This window comes from Eublepharis macularius, chromosome 6 (genome assembly GCF_028583425.1).
Source record: "Eublepharis macularius isolate TG4126 chromosome 6, MPM_Emac_v1.0, whole genome shotgun sequence".
In the NCBI taxonomy this organism is placed as follows: Eukaryota; Metazoa; Chordata; class Lepidosauria; order Squamata; family Eublepharidae; genus Eublepharis; species Eublepharis macularius.
Window position 1 is genome coordinate 141,734,572 of NC_072795.1, and position 14,526 is coordinate 141,749,097.

The following is a 14,526-nucleotide window of genomic DNA, read 5'->3' on the forward strand; positions in this document are numbered from 1 at the left end:
CCAGGAGTCGAGGGCATAGCATTTCCTAAAAAATATTCAACAGTATAACAGTGCAGTTTTGTTTTATATCTTGGGATCCAGTTTTAAAATCCCACCTGGACACGGAGCATGCATCACAACACAAACGTACACAAATGTATACCCCAACAAAGGGTCTGTACTAGCCTACCCAAAGGAGAATTGTTTTTGACTGGCCGTGGCGAGGGGAGTGGGGGAGACAAAGAAGAATGTAATCGGCAATACGGTGGTGCAAAGTGTCATCAAGGCATAGCTGACCTATGGCAAGAGGCTACTGGCAGCTTGCCACTGCCTGCCTTGGCATAGTAACCCTGGTCTTCCTTGGAGGACCTCCCATTCAATTACTAACCATGGCCAACACAGTTTAGCATCTGAGATTTGATGCGATCAGACAAACCTGGGCTATCCAGTCTACGGCAATATAACAAAACCTTTTTTTTAAAAAATGGTTTTCAAAAGCTACCTATAGCGACTGATTCTTTACCTAAATATTTACCTTTATATCACGGGAATTGGTGAACTTCTTGAGCAACGAAGTCTGAATAAGTTCCCATCGGCTCCCAGTAGTTCGGTCACCATTCTTTTAGAAAGAACAAGAGACAAAACATTTACAGACTTGAGACTGAGTGGATTCAGTTAAGAATTTAATACTGATCTTCGCATCCAAGACGAGTGCAAAATTAAAACACAATCACAGAGTATTTTGTAATAATTAACCTACAATTATTGGGGAGGGAAAACGGAAGAGGACTATTTGCTTCGCTAAGGGAAGCTCCCTCGCTTGAAGGGCTTGCGTAGTTTTCAGGGGGAAATAAACAAATATTTTAACTTTAAAATGTTTCCAAATATTAGGAAAACTGCTCAGTTCCCAACATTTTTGCAGTCTTTGTAGATTGGATCAAAATAAGCAATGCAGATGTTTCCCAAGATCTTACAAAAGAATCGCGCCAGTCGTCTTCCGCTTGGCATGACTACGTATTCTCTCTCCGTATTCAATAGCAGCATTTATATCACTCTGTGAAACTGGTAAGAAGTAGGTGTTGGGACTTCTAAGATAGTCCCTCAGACAATTTCGTTAGTTTATAAAGTTATTTTTTTTGGGTGATTAGTCAAATTTATAGATTAGATCTATTGTAAGATATTGCCGTGTATCCTTGGAATGTGAACCCATAAAGACCGAAAAGTAAATGCCCCGTTGTACGTAAGAGTCATTTTGCCTCATAGCCTATCACAGACTCATGGGGCGAATTGCTCCAGTTCCTACTCAGTTGGGACAGGCTAGCTTCATAACACGGATGTCGATAGTTCACTTTGCTGTGGGTGCAGCAAAGCATTAAGAATGAGATTCCCTGCTTGATAAATCCCACCACAAGACCCCGATCACCCTGAAACCCTGTCTCTCGGGACCAGGGGACCCTCACAAACTAGTGAGTTGCAGGGCTGAGAGCAGTTGCCCTCTTCCACCCACAGGCCATTCTGCTAAACAACTGCTATTACGCCAGTACAAGAGCACCCTTGAATCCAACTCATTTGCTGACAAAGGCAGTGACGACCTTCTCAGCAGACATCACCAAAGCAGGAGCGAAGGGCAACGGCTACCAAGAGGCCTTTGCGTCTTTGCTTTGACACAGCCATCTTGCTGACACTCTGCAGCACAGGTCTTGTTACTACCTGAATGGGAGGTTCCCTAGGGATCCTAGCCTTGGAATACACAACGTAAAAAACTGGATGCAATATAATTGATAATAAAATTGTAATCGACAACAACAGTTTGCAGTTACTTTGGCTTCACCACTTACCATAAATGGACAATCTGTGTTAGAAAATGAGCTGCCGCAAATTGCACATACAGAATTAATACTATAGGGCACCATATCACAAACAGTTATAAAAGCTGAGCTTATTTTATTTACTTTTATTTGTATTTAGCTTCTCTCCTGAGTGGGGACCCACAGCTGCTTACATCGTTCTCCTCTCCAGTTTATCCTCACAACAACCCTGTGAGGAAGGCTACGATGAAACTGCGTGACTGGCCCAAGGTCACCCAGCAGGCTTCCGTGGCAGAGTGGGGGACTGAACCAGGGTGTGCCAGATCCTCATCTGCATGCGCAGAACGCGGGGATAAGAAGCGAGTGGGGCAAAACCGCTTGCCTCTCCCCCACACGGCTGCAGGAAGGCCTGTCGCCATGGTGTTGGGCCTTCTCGCTGCCTCGGGGCTTCTCAGCTGTGCCAAAAAGGCGGGCAAACGCCACTTCGTCTCTGCCCAGCTGATCCTCAGTCTGGCTCAGCAGCCCGCAGCTGCCCCGCGGCCCTGTGGGGCAGCTTGGCCGGCAGACCACAAGGGTGCAGGGCTGCCCGGCCTGTGGCAGCCCCTGGCAGCAGCTGCTAGTGGTGCACCGCTCCTGCAGGCAGCCCAATCTGGCTCCAACGGGGCTGGAATGGGCCACTGCTGGGCGAAGGCGCCAGGAGCAACACCCCCAGGCAAGGGAACCGCAGAGCCCACCTCAGCAGGGCAGAGAGAAGGCAGCCACCTTCCTTCTGCCCAGCTGATCCATGGGCAGGGCGCCGCCTGCTAGAGCCCATCGTATTAAGACACAATGGGCTCTGGCGCTAGCTTCCAAATAAATGTAGAGCCGGGATCCCCAATCCTGTTGGGCCTGTGAGCATTCTTGGAATTCCGAGAACACTGAACTGTCACCACCACAAAATGGCTTCCCCAGGGTCTGCTGCCAGTCACAAGATAGTGGGAGCTTCCAAGCAAAGCGTCCTTCAGAGGGGGGGGGGGGCAGGATGCTGTTGTTTAAATGGGTTTTCCCTGCAGACAGAAAGGTGATGCCTCCCGGAGGGCTCTATCTGAGGGACCTCCTGCTCCAAGGAGGTGGTGGCCAGCCAGGACTGGCCTTTCGCTTTGGGGAAGAAAACATCCGTGGGCACCACACTGACGGAGAGCACACCTGAATGTGGAAGATGGTGACACCCGGAGAGTTGTACTGCCCAAATGCTTACCACCCATAAACCTTTGGCTCACCTCGTCTTCTACGGGATACAAATTTTGTTCCGAACAAGGCATTTTGACATGTTTATTGTCCCATGAATCTTTATAATGGGTTGGAAAAGGCTTAGGCACTTCTCCTTCCTTCAGAAGATCCACCTGCAACAGAAGACGCACTTGCTAAACCATTCATAAAGACATTTAGAAAGCGAGTTACCTCTGGCCTTAGATTTCTGTCTGCAACTTCTATAGCCTTCAATCCCCAAAACAGGAACAAGCAGACCTGGGGTAACAATGCTCCCGTTTGGCGGGGGGGGGGGGGGTTCAACTGGATTTCATCACCATTCACATCTGCCTACATTTCAGTATATTTATTCTGCTTTCTAGTACCACTTTTAAGTGGGAAAGTGACTCTCATGTATTACAAATATATGTAAATACTTCCTAGACTTGAATGCGTACACAGAGGAGGACTGGGTGATAAACACACGCCATGTTTTCCAGCAACAATCCCCACCAGCATTCTTTTTCGGGGGTAGCCACGTGGGTCTGTGACGCAAGAGCCAGGAGCCATCTAGATTTCCGGAGTCATAGGAGAGACTCTGTTTATTTCAGGAGGGCTGCAGCCAATGTTTTGGCCGGTAAATCCACTGCACGCAATCCCTGCCTCAGTGGACTGAGGGGAAACCTCTGCTTTTTGCCTTCTCCGATATTCCCCCCCCCCTCCTGCCCCAGCCCCTGTTCTTATGCTGATGGTGGCCTTCATGCCACCAACACAACATTCCTCAGAGATCCGGTGAGCCGAGTGCCCCACAGTGATGCTGTCCTGCTCCAGATCTGCCCCCTTTCTCTGCCAGGCTGTTCCCACCACCGCAGTCGTGCTAAGGGAGAGGATGGGGAACCAGCCAGGTCACTGGCCAAGCAGCCACGCCACCAAAAAGTGGAGGAGCAGCCTCGGTTCTCTCCCAGGCCCGGCCAACCATCAGCTAAGCAAGTGGGACTCCTCCCCTCGAGCTTGCCCCCCACCTGCTGAGCTGTGGAGAAGGTGTGTCACAGGGTCCAAACAGGCAGCGGCCGGACGGCCCATCACAAACCACCCCCACCCCCTGTCCAGGGCTGGGAGCTGTGGCACTCCACCGCAGAGTACTCATATGAAAGATTCCTCAACGTGCTCTCCCACACAAGAAGAGAGACTTCGTAAGCGGGGCCCTTAAGCAAGCAGCATTGCTTTGGCTTACATTTTCTTGGGGGTGGGGGAAGAGAGACATACAAAGAACACGGTTCATAATTCTACAATGAACTGGAACTTAACCCTGCCCATTTTCTACTCCCCTACCCCACCCCGCCCCAACCAATCTCTCTTCCAGCTCCTCCCAATCATATGCGGTGGGTTTACTGCCAAAACCACAGTACAAGAAAAGCAGCACGTATCTGAGGCTGACTCTTTATTTGCAAATGGCAGGCTGTAAGGAGCCAGCATGGAAATCATTGTTTCTCTACAACTGCACAACGCCTCGCCCTGCAAACTATTTAATGAGAGAGAGCATAGAGCAATCTGTCTGGCAATTCTGGCCATGGCACGTTCCAGGTTTTCCCCAGGCCCAAATTAAGTTTTTTTCCTTTCTAAGACACATGAAATCATTTAGACATGAGAGAGGGAAAACACGCGCACACACAATAACAGTACCAAAGGCTACCAGTGCTACCCGGCTTTTAAAGCGAATGTTGGTAAGAAAAGATAGGACTACCAAATTCAGAAAAGCACAGATATTTCACCACATTTGGCCATGTGCCAAGTCAAATCCTAGGACAAACAATATTCCTTGTGGGCCTCTCCCCCCTTCTGATAACAAAGGCACACAGAATTCTGAAATCACTGGGATTTTAACTATCTGGATACAAAGAGGGTTGAGGTGATGGTGGAAGGAAGGAAAAGGGTACATGAGAATAGGAAGAACGAGCGGGAGACAAAGATGGAAGGGGTGTAGGGAGGATATGGAGCTACTGAAATTAAAGAGTTTGTAGGAAAGAGAAATAAATGAAAAGTAAAATTAGAATTTTGAAAAGTAAAATTAGATGAAAAGTAAAATTAGAATTTTGAGCAGGAATCCATGGGTAGGGAAAACATTCTACACCTTCCTCCCCTCCGACCCTCATTTATTTGCTCTTAGCCACCTCATCCCTTAAAGTGGTACAGGGAAAAAAACACAGCATCAGGGCTTACAATATGAATTTGCTCGCAATTTAGTCAGCCCTCAAGGATTATTCTTCTGAATTCCAGAGGCTGCTTATTATACATAATCTGTTCTCAACTGGTGGTGATTCAAAAGATCAACAGAGCTGAAACTTCAGGTTTAATCTGAAAAAAGTCAATACACTCTCCAATTGCAGGACAAGGTTAGTTTTCAACATATTTAAACAACTTGACTTTCATACCCTGATTGTTACGGTGTGATTGGCTGATGCTCTCAAGTGAGGAAGTCGAGCACCACACATGGGCATTCTTCTCATCTCTTCAATAGGTGTCCCAAACCATTTTTTATTACTTGGAAGTGGAGGAGGGATATGTCTAGGAATCTTCCTTCCAGGTCTATGAGGCTTTAATTCACACGGCTCATTCCTGCCATTAAAAATTGAAGTAGAATTAAGACCTTAAGCATACTTTACCTGATCAGCTGGAGAAAGCTGCCGTGACAAATATATGCAGTTTTACCAACTTCTTTGTTAATAACGAAGTAGCAATGCAATTCATCATCACCCTAAAAAGCTGCTAACGCAAGTCATTTCTCCCTTTCCCAGAACAATTAGACAGGGGACCTGGACACTTTACTCTCAAATGCACTGCCCTATAACCTCCCTCACCTTTTAAGACAAAGAAACCCAAGGTTAGAGCTGTGAAATGCACGTATTTATTGAAAGCTGATTCACAAATGAGTGCACATTGCTCAACCTTGCATCATTAGATAAAACATCATTTGATGTCACATGGCACAACAATTAAAAAAATCAATGTATGAACTACCTTCCTGTGCTTAAGGCAGCACCAAGTGACAGGGAAACCCGGATCTGTCGGATTTGATGTATGACTCTTCCACAGTCATCAACTGATAATAGTAGGAACCAGGGCTTTTTTTCCGGGAAAAGAGGTGGTGGAACTCAGTGGGTTGCCCTCGGAGAAAGTGGTCACATGGCTGGTGGCCCCGCCCCCTGATCTCCAGACAGAGAGGAGTTGAGATTGAGCAGTGCGCCGCCGAGCAGCTCCCCTCTGTCTGGAGATCAGGGGGCGGGGTCACCAGCCATGTGACCATTTCCAAGTGGTTCCGGAACTCCGTTCCCCCGCGTTCCCCCTGAAAAAAAGCCCTGGTAGGAACTGTGCGTGCAGATGACGAGGACGCTTACGGGCTGGATTCCTCTTACTGTGCATTTATTGTTCTAAAATGACGCCCAGACAATAAACTCAAGTAAGCGTCATCAGTTAGAGATTACGAAAGGATATTCAAAAGAAGTTGCTCTCCTACCTAGGTTTGCTATCCCCATGTCGCTAAGAGCTTGATGCACATTCTCAATTAGTGATCTTAGCGGCCTTCCAGAACAGGGGAGGTTAAACATTTAATACAGTCCCGTGACTCTGGTAGTAGGATAATTAACCTATGCTGGGGAGGAAATTGCAGTCACAGTCGGGACTCTCAGCACCCCGTCCTGATTTGGCCAAAATATGCCAATATGCCCCAAGTGAGTTCTCAAAACTGCACGTCTTATTACCACAAGAAACTTGCTGCAACTTTTCCCATTAAAGTCCCTCCCCAGTCACGTGTCACAAATTTGCTTACCGGTACAGACCATCCCTAGCGGCAATGCCAGTGGAGTAGAAGAGAGAAAGGAATAGATGGAGAGCAGAAAAATACAGATTACCTTTTCTCCTCTGTCTTGGGAACTCTTGTGAAGTGCGCCGTAATTTTAGAGTCCTTCCTCCCACAGTGTTTGGCACTTCTCCATTCTGACGACACAACGGGCGAGAAACTATATGACTCCGAGCATGTTTCCGTTTCTTTGGCTGGATTATCCATCCCTTCCAAATTAAGACTAAATTGAGCACCTTCACCTCTCTGGGAGGTAAACGGAGGCTTTCTTAAATCCGAATCGACACCTGCCATTTGAAACGGTGAGGTTCTGCCTGATGCTTTTGATACATCAGCGTCTTCCTGATCCTCCAGGACCGGACTGGTTTCTTCGTCAGCCTCTGAGCCCTGACAGCTGTTTTTGGAATTATCTAGATCCATTGGGGACTCGGGCTCACTCTCCCTCTCAAAAGGACTCTCCCCCAAGCACCCTTGACCGCTGTGCTGTGAACCACACAAGTCAGACAAAGGTGCCTCACAGCCTGCATCTGAAAGGGGGCTCTCTGGAACCACATCCACCTCAGCAGCCGTGTGAGTCAGAGGCTCCGAGCTGCAGTTATGAGAGGGCTGTGGATTTTGCGTAGTCAGGTGCCTTTCCATGTTGACATCTTTTGAGGGGTCTTTTTTATTTGTCACCTTCACTGGGCTGCCCAACGAAAGCTTTCCATGTGTGCAGCTCTCCTGATTTTGTTTGCATCCCCAGTAAGGCTGGCTGCCACTTTTGTGTGTTTGATTAACACTGGTATTTTTCAACTGGTCGCCAGTTTGGGCTCCTACTGTAGATTGTACTTCTGGAAGCAGGTCCCTACACGTTCCCTCCGCTTTCCACTTCTGAAGGCTGCCAGCCTGAGGGAAGGCCACAGGCTTGGTGCCCATTTCCACAGATAATCTTGCAGAACCCTGACGAAGAACGTCTTCGACTTTTTTCACATCATGTTCAAAAACGTCTTTTTTATCTGATGTCATTTTAGGCTCTGCTTCTGTGTTGCTAGCTTTGTTTTGCAAGCTGTGAAAGAGAAGACAACAAGGATAACTGAAAAACGGTTTTGTGTTATACAGGTATTAGAACTAGAAGAGATGCTTAATGTTCCCTGTACATTCATTTTGATAATAAGCTAATTTAAAAACAGCAACAAACTGATAGCATCCTTCTTGACTTTCCGCATTTAATGCTAGGTTCTGTGACCTTCATCATTAACAAAACGCACTCGCATTATTATCTCTATTTGAAAATATACTTCTAGATCACGACCTTTAATACACCAGCCTCTTTTCACGTTTTTGAATTTTCATAGAGCATTCCAGCATCCAAAACTGTAATGACTTTATACGTACTTCTAGTCACAAAAATGTTACTGGTACTTATCATGGGGATTGTATTTACCCAGCAATTCTACTGGCTGCCAGTTTGTTTCCAGGCCAGTGCAAGGTATCGATGCTAACATTTACAGTGAAAAAGTTATCAGAAAATGGTGCTCAAAATGGAATTACAAAAGTAGAAAGCAATGCAGGAAAATACAAACAATAAACAGATAATATATACTATACACAGTGGCCTAGACTGCAGCTCTGTTCCCAAACCCCTTCCCGATTGATTATGCTGCAGCCCTCTGTTACCTTTCAATTCTGTTTTATAGTTTGCAGGATGACAGAAGACTAGAAAGCTTTCTGATCTCTGTGGGCAGGCCCATTTCACAAGGCGGGGGCCACAACAGAGCATGCATGTATACGGGCAGCTATTAATCATAGGCTTATTTGCATTGCTTATTAGAGGTCTTATGCTATTTGACTGAATTGGTTACTTTTGGAAGTCTGCCTGGAAGTGCTAGTCTCTTCCAGTTAGCCTGTAGAGAGAGCCAAACTCCAAAATGAACTGTTTTATATTGTTTTATTTTGCAATTATATCGGCTTTTTAAAAAGGCAGCTGTATATTACTGCAACTGAAAAATGTTTTGAATATGCAAAAAATTGATGTAAATACAAATCCTACTATATAAAAGGCACGCCGTATTGGAGACGACTCACTTTTTATTCTCGTGCAGGCGCACTCTGGCCTCAAGGCTGCTGCGAAGTGCCCGCTTGCCGCTGGGAGGGGGCGCGCCAAATCAATGGCCAAAGCATTTCTCCCTGCGTCTCTCCTCAGCAGCAAGCGGGCACTTTGCAACGGCCCCGAGACAAAAGCAGAAGGGCGCTGAGGGTAGGGTTGCCAGTCTCCAGCTGGTGGCTGGAGATCTCCTGGAATTAAAACTGAACTCCAGGCCACAGGGATCAGTTGCCCTGGAGAAAATGGCTGTTTTGGAGAGTGGACTCTATGGTATTATACCATAGAGGCCCCTCCTTTCCACAAACCCCGCCTCTCCAGGAATTTCCCAACCCAGAGCTGGCAACCCTAGCTGAGGAGAAGAACGGCAGAATACAAATCAATCTTTACGCAGGTGCATTGCCAGGAGGGGGCTTGCCGAACGGACGGCCTAAGCACTCCTCCCCATGCCTCACCTGAGGGTTGCTGATGAGAAGGCGGAAGGCCCAGGGGCACTGGACGCTTATCAGTGCTTGCCTGTGAGGGGTCCCCGCTGGATCCTGTGGAGCTTATTCTCCCCTCCCTAAAGAAGCCTGGCTGCAATCCCGAAGGCAGTTTCCTTGGAGTAGGCTCCATTGAATAGCATGGACCTTATGTCTGAGTAGACCTTTTTAAGGAGTAGGTGTCTACCTTCCTGAACCAGGCTTTATACATGGACAACTCTATGTTGCATGTCAAGAGTATGATGCTTTGACAAAGTGAAAGTTTAAATTGTCCATGGACCAGAGCATGGCAAGTTACTTCCCAATTCGGACAAAATCTTTACAAAAAACATTGTATACAAAGAAATCTTTCAACGTTGATGACTGATGGTTATGTTTCATGGCTAATAAAAAATGGCTAACAATACTTTTCTAGAGCCCGTTGTATTTTTTCACACAACGGGCTTCATTGCTAATTATAAATAGTTTTGTGCTCATTTTGTTGAGCTGCAGGTTGACCAAACTTTGATTGTGCTTCCAAAATTTTTAATGGATCATGGAGACCAAATTCCTGTAGTTTTATTTCAAACAGAATTCAGAAAGACTACTTGCATGCTACTAAGGCAGAATTATGTTAAACTGTAACAAGAACTGGTTGTTGACAACCTATTGCCAACGGAATATAAATTCAGTAATAAAAATGTCCACTTTCCTTTAATATGTAACTGATTTTTGTATTACTGAAGCATGTTGTAGGAATATGCTCAATCAGCAAAAACTCAGTCAACACGAATGGAAAGAACTGAGCAATTTTAGTATCTTTAAAATAGTAAAGAGTCCAGCAGCACCTTTAAGACTAACCAACTTACTGTAGCATAAGCTTTCGAGAACCACAGCTCTCTTCGTCAGATGCTGGCCGGAGATACACAGGCGGTGAGGGGAGGGGGGAGATGTAATCAGTTGCCAAAGTCATGAAAGAGGTGGAGTGCACAACCCAGGCTGAGTGTGACTCCACCCCTCTCTAAAGTACCTCTAAAGTAGCCCTGACCTGGAAAGCCCAGGAAAGCCTTATTGGATCAGAACTCGGAAGCTCAGCAGGGCCGGCCTTGGTTCGTAATTGGATGGGAGACCTCCAAAGAGACCAGGGTCACTGTAAAGAGGCAGGCAATGGAAAACCACCTCTGTTAGTCTCTTGCTTTGAAAACCCAAGCAGGGGTTGCCATAAGCTGGCGACAAATTAACGACATTTTCCACCACCAGTGTCTCCAGTAGCATTTACTGGGCAGTAGGTGGGCATATAGGTGGGGGACAGCCTTACAGTGGCTGGTCTCCTTTCTCCAGGGTCGGGGACAGAGGGTGGCGCTCGGGGGAGATCTATCGCCCCATCACCCTTTGGTGTGCGGGGTTCCCCAAGGGGCGATACTCTCCCCCATGTTATTTAACATCTATATGCGCCCCCTCGCCCAGTTGGTGCGGAGGTTTGGGCTGGGTTGTCATCAATACGCGGATGACACCCAACTTTTTCTGTTGATGGACGGCTGGCCAGACACGGCCCCAGACAATCTGGCCAGAGCTTTGGAGGCTGTGACGGCATGGTTGAAACAGAGCAGGCTGAAATTGAACCCAGTGAAGACGGAGGTCCTGCAGCTGGGACGGGGGCTGCCAGATGTTGGGATCCAGCTCCCTGCCCTGGATGGGACACCACTGGCAACTTTGCCAGTGGTAAAGAGTCTGGGTGTGCTCCTGGATGCCTCCCTATCGATGGAGGCCCAGGTCACGGCAGTTGCCAAGTCTGCATTTTTCCATCTTCGTCAGATCAGGCAACTTGCCCCCTACCTGACGCGCCAGGACCTGGCTACAGTGATCCATGCAACGGTCACCTCCAGGCTAGATTACTGTAACTCACTCTACGCTGGGCTACCCCTGGGCCTGATCCGGAAACTACAACTGGTCCAGAATGCGGCGGCACGGGTCCTGACTGGTATACCTTACCAGTCACACATCACACCTGTCCTGCGCGCCAGCTGCACTGGCTTCCGGTTGAATTCCGAATCAGGTTCAAAGTGTTGGTTCTTACCTTTAAAGCCCTGAGCGGGTTGGGACCGGCATATCTTCGGGACCGCCTCTCCCTGTACGTTCCCCGGAGATCGCTTCGATCAGCGAATAAATATTTACTTGTGGTCCCCGGCCCTAAGGAAGCCCGCCTTGCTTCAACCAGGGCCAGGGCCTTTTCAGTCCTGGCGCCAGCCTGGTGGAACGCTCTGTCAATGGAAACCCGGGCCCAGCGGGACATATTATCGTTCCGCCGGGCCTGTAAGACAGAGCTGTTCCGCCAGGCGTTCGGTGATTGAAGGGGGCGGTGCCATGTCGGCCTCCCACCTTTGGGGCGGGGGAGGGTTCTCCCCACCACTGCACTTTGTTAATTTGTTTTACTGTTTGTATATTGATTTTAGTTCCTGTTTTTATCGATTTTAACTGTTCACCGCCCAGAGCCCCTGGGGATGGGCGGTATATAAATTGAAATATAATAATAATAATAATAATAATAATAATAATAATAATAATAATAATAATAATAATAATAAAATCAGAAACCTGTTTCAGTGACACAAAAATCAATTACTTATTAAAGGAAAGCGGGAACAGATTGTGAACAACCAGCCATGGTTACAATTTAACATAATTCTGTCTTAGTCGCATACAACTAGTCTTCCTGAATTTTGTTTGAAATAAAACTACAGGAATTTGGTCTCCATGAGCTATTAAAAATTTGGCAGCACAGTTAAAGTTGAGTCAGCCTGCAGTTCAACCAAGTGAGCGCACAACAATTTATATAATAATTAGTATTTACATGGAATTTTTGCACGTTCAAAACATTTTACATAAATTGACTCAGTGAACCTCAGTGATACCCATACTACAGATAGGGGGAGGGGAACAAGAAAATCATGATATGTTTGACACAAAGAACATTCATGGCTCAAATGAGACTTGAAACTGGCACTTCCAAGTATGCACCCTTACCTGCCTTACCAATTAATTTTTGTTAATTGCCTATAACCACAATTAATCCAGTTCGGACAGAAAGCAACATGGCTGTACCAAGACAGGCTATGGCTTCCCTGGGGTATGCAGGACCCTAAGAAATAATCTTTAAAGTGTTATACGATCCCTTCCAGCAGCTCAGTGTTCCAGTTTTACCTCTTTGAATCCACTGCTTTGGGCCCTTTATTCTCCATCCAAGAGGTAATCCTTCTTTGTTTGTAAACTGGAAAAAAAATCACAGCCATATGTTACTGCTACAAAACACATCCAAAGAAAGATATTAAAACCAAATGGGAAACCATTATTAACATTCTTTGCAGTTGTATTCCCTGTAAACACCAAGTTTTCTTTCTATGCTTTAGCTCAGGACAATTTCACACACACAGAGAGAGGAAATTTTGGATTTACCACAAAGTATACAACTCAATAGAGAGCTACTGCCAATCACATCTCCTTACCAAGCATATTTGGATGACATCACAATTAACTGACCCAAGTACTTAATTAACTAACACAACCTAAGTTACTTTATCAAAAAAAGTTTGCTCCTGTAACTCCCAAATCTCTTCTGTGATTCAGTCTGCCAAGGCATATCCAGAACTGCAAAGTTAAATACTGTTTTCCTAAAATGTCAGCTTCTTTACAAAATATTATTGTAGCACAAGCTTTCGAGAATCAAGTTCTCTTCATCAGATGCATGATACAGAGACTGGTCAAATACGGAGGAGGAGGGAGGAGAAGAGAGAAGAGGCAATTAGGGGGGGAGGGAGCAACCAAAACATTCCTTTGCTAGTATATACTAGCAAAGGAATGTTTTGGTATATAGTATATGCTAATATATACTAGCTAGTATATACTATAGTATGCTAGTATATGCTAGTATATACTAGCAAAGGAATGTTTTGGTTGCTCCCCCCCCTAATACTAATAGCAAAGGAATGTTTTGGTATATAGTATATGCTAATATATACTAGCTAGTATATACTATAGTATGCTAGTATATGCTAGTATATACTAGCAAAGGAATGTTTTGGTTGCTCCCTCCCCCCCCCCAATTGCCTCTTCTCTCTTCTCCTCCCTCCTCCTCCATATTTGACCAGTCTCTGTATCTTGCATCTGACGAAGAGAACTGTGATTCTCGAAAGCTTATGCTACAATAAAATTGGTTAGTCTTAAAGGTGCTACTGGACTCTTTTTGATTTTGCTACCACAGACTAACACGGCTAACTCCTCTGCATCTATTTACAAAATATGTATTATTTGAATCAACAATAAAACTGACTAGCAAAAAATGCTTCCAGATGAAGAAGGAAAAGGATACGCTAACCTGCACTCCTGTGAGAAACTTTAAGGATAGGAAGAGCTGAGGAGGGTACCTCACACAGTGTAAACACAAACATAATATGACATTACTTAAACAGACAAGCCCCAGGTTGCAATCGGGGGCCGCGGCGGGGCTTCCCCTTCCCCTGCACTCGGGGGGGGGGGGTCCCCTCTGGGGGCGCCCTTTTCACACACACACACACACACCACGCCCGGTTTCTACCCACCACACAACCAACAGCCACGCCACCGCCGGGGAGGGGGGGGCAGCCGCCGTGACAGCGCCCCCTCCCCTCCCCGCCGGGCCGGGCCCCCGCCGGAGCGCCTGCGGGAGGGAGAGCCCCCAGCACAGCCGGGAGGCGCTCCGAGGGGCCGGAGAGAGGCCGGGAGCGCCCAGGAGGCTGCCCGGGGCCCGGGAGCGCCTGAGCAGGAGCAGGGGGAGGGCGGGCGGCCGGGCGGGCAGCAACGGGGCGGCTCCCCCCGCGGGCCGGGGCCAGGGCCAGGGCCAGGGCGGGCACGCACCTCTGTTCCCCACCGTGGCGGCGGGGCGGCCTGGGCGGCCTCGGGGCTCCGCGCGGGTGGGCGGCGGCCTGGGCGGCGGGGCGCCTGCGCTCTCGCGGGCGGGCCGGGGCTGCAGCCGGATCCTCTTCCGGGGGCTTTCCTGCTCGGGCCCCGCGCTCATGCTGCTCCACAGCCCCGCGGCCCGCCCCGCACTCCCCTCCGCCCCTCCAGGCGCCCAGAGGCGGG

General features: G+C 47.5%; 1 protein-coding gene across 1 annotated transcript in view; it reads right to left on the bottom strand.

The window, feature by feature from the left end:
• Positions 1–14,526, bottom strand: part of PARG (poly(ADP-ribose) glycohydrolase) — a 122,364-nt gene extending 107,838 nt beyond the window's left edge. The window contains exons 1-6 of the mRNA XM_054982599.1: positions 14,302–14,526; positions 12,613–12,679; positions 6,923–7,915; positions 5,447–5,630; positions 3,047–3,169; positions 515–598 (exon numbers count right to left, since the gene is read on the bottom strand). Of these exons, the coding sequence (XP_054838574.1) occupies positions 515–598; positions 3,047–3,169; positions 5,447–5,630; positions 6,923–7,915; positions 12,613–12,679; positions 14,302–14,461 (1,611 nt within the window). The 5' untranslated portion in view covers positions 14,462–14,526. The remainder of the gene's footprint in view (positions 1–514; positions 599–3,046; positions 3,170–5,446; positions 5,631–6,922; positions 7,916–12,612; positions 12,680–14,301) is intronic.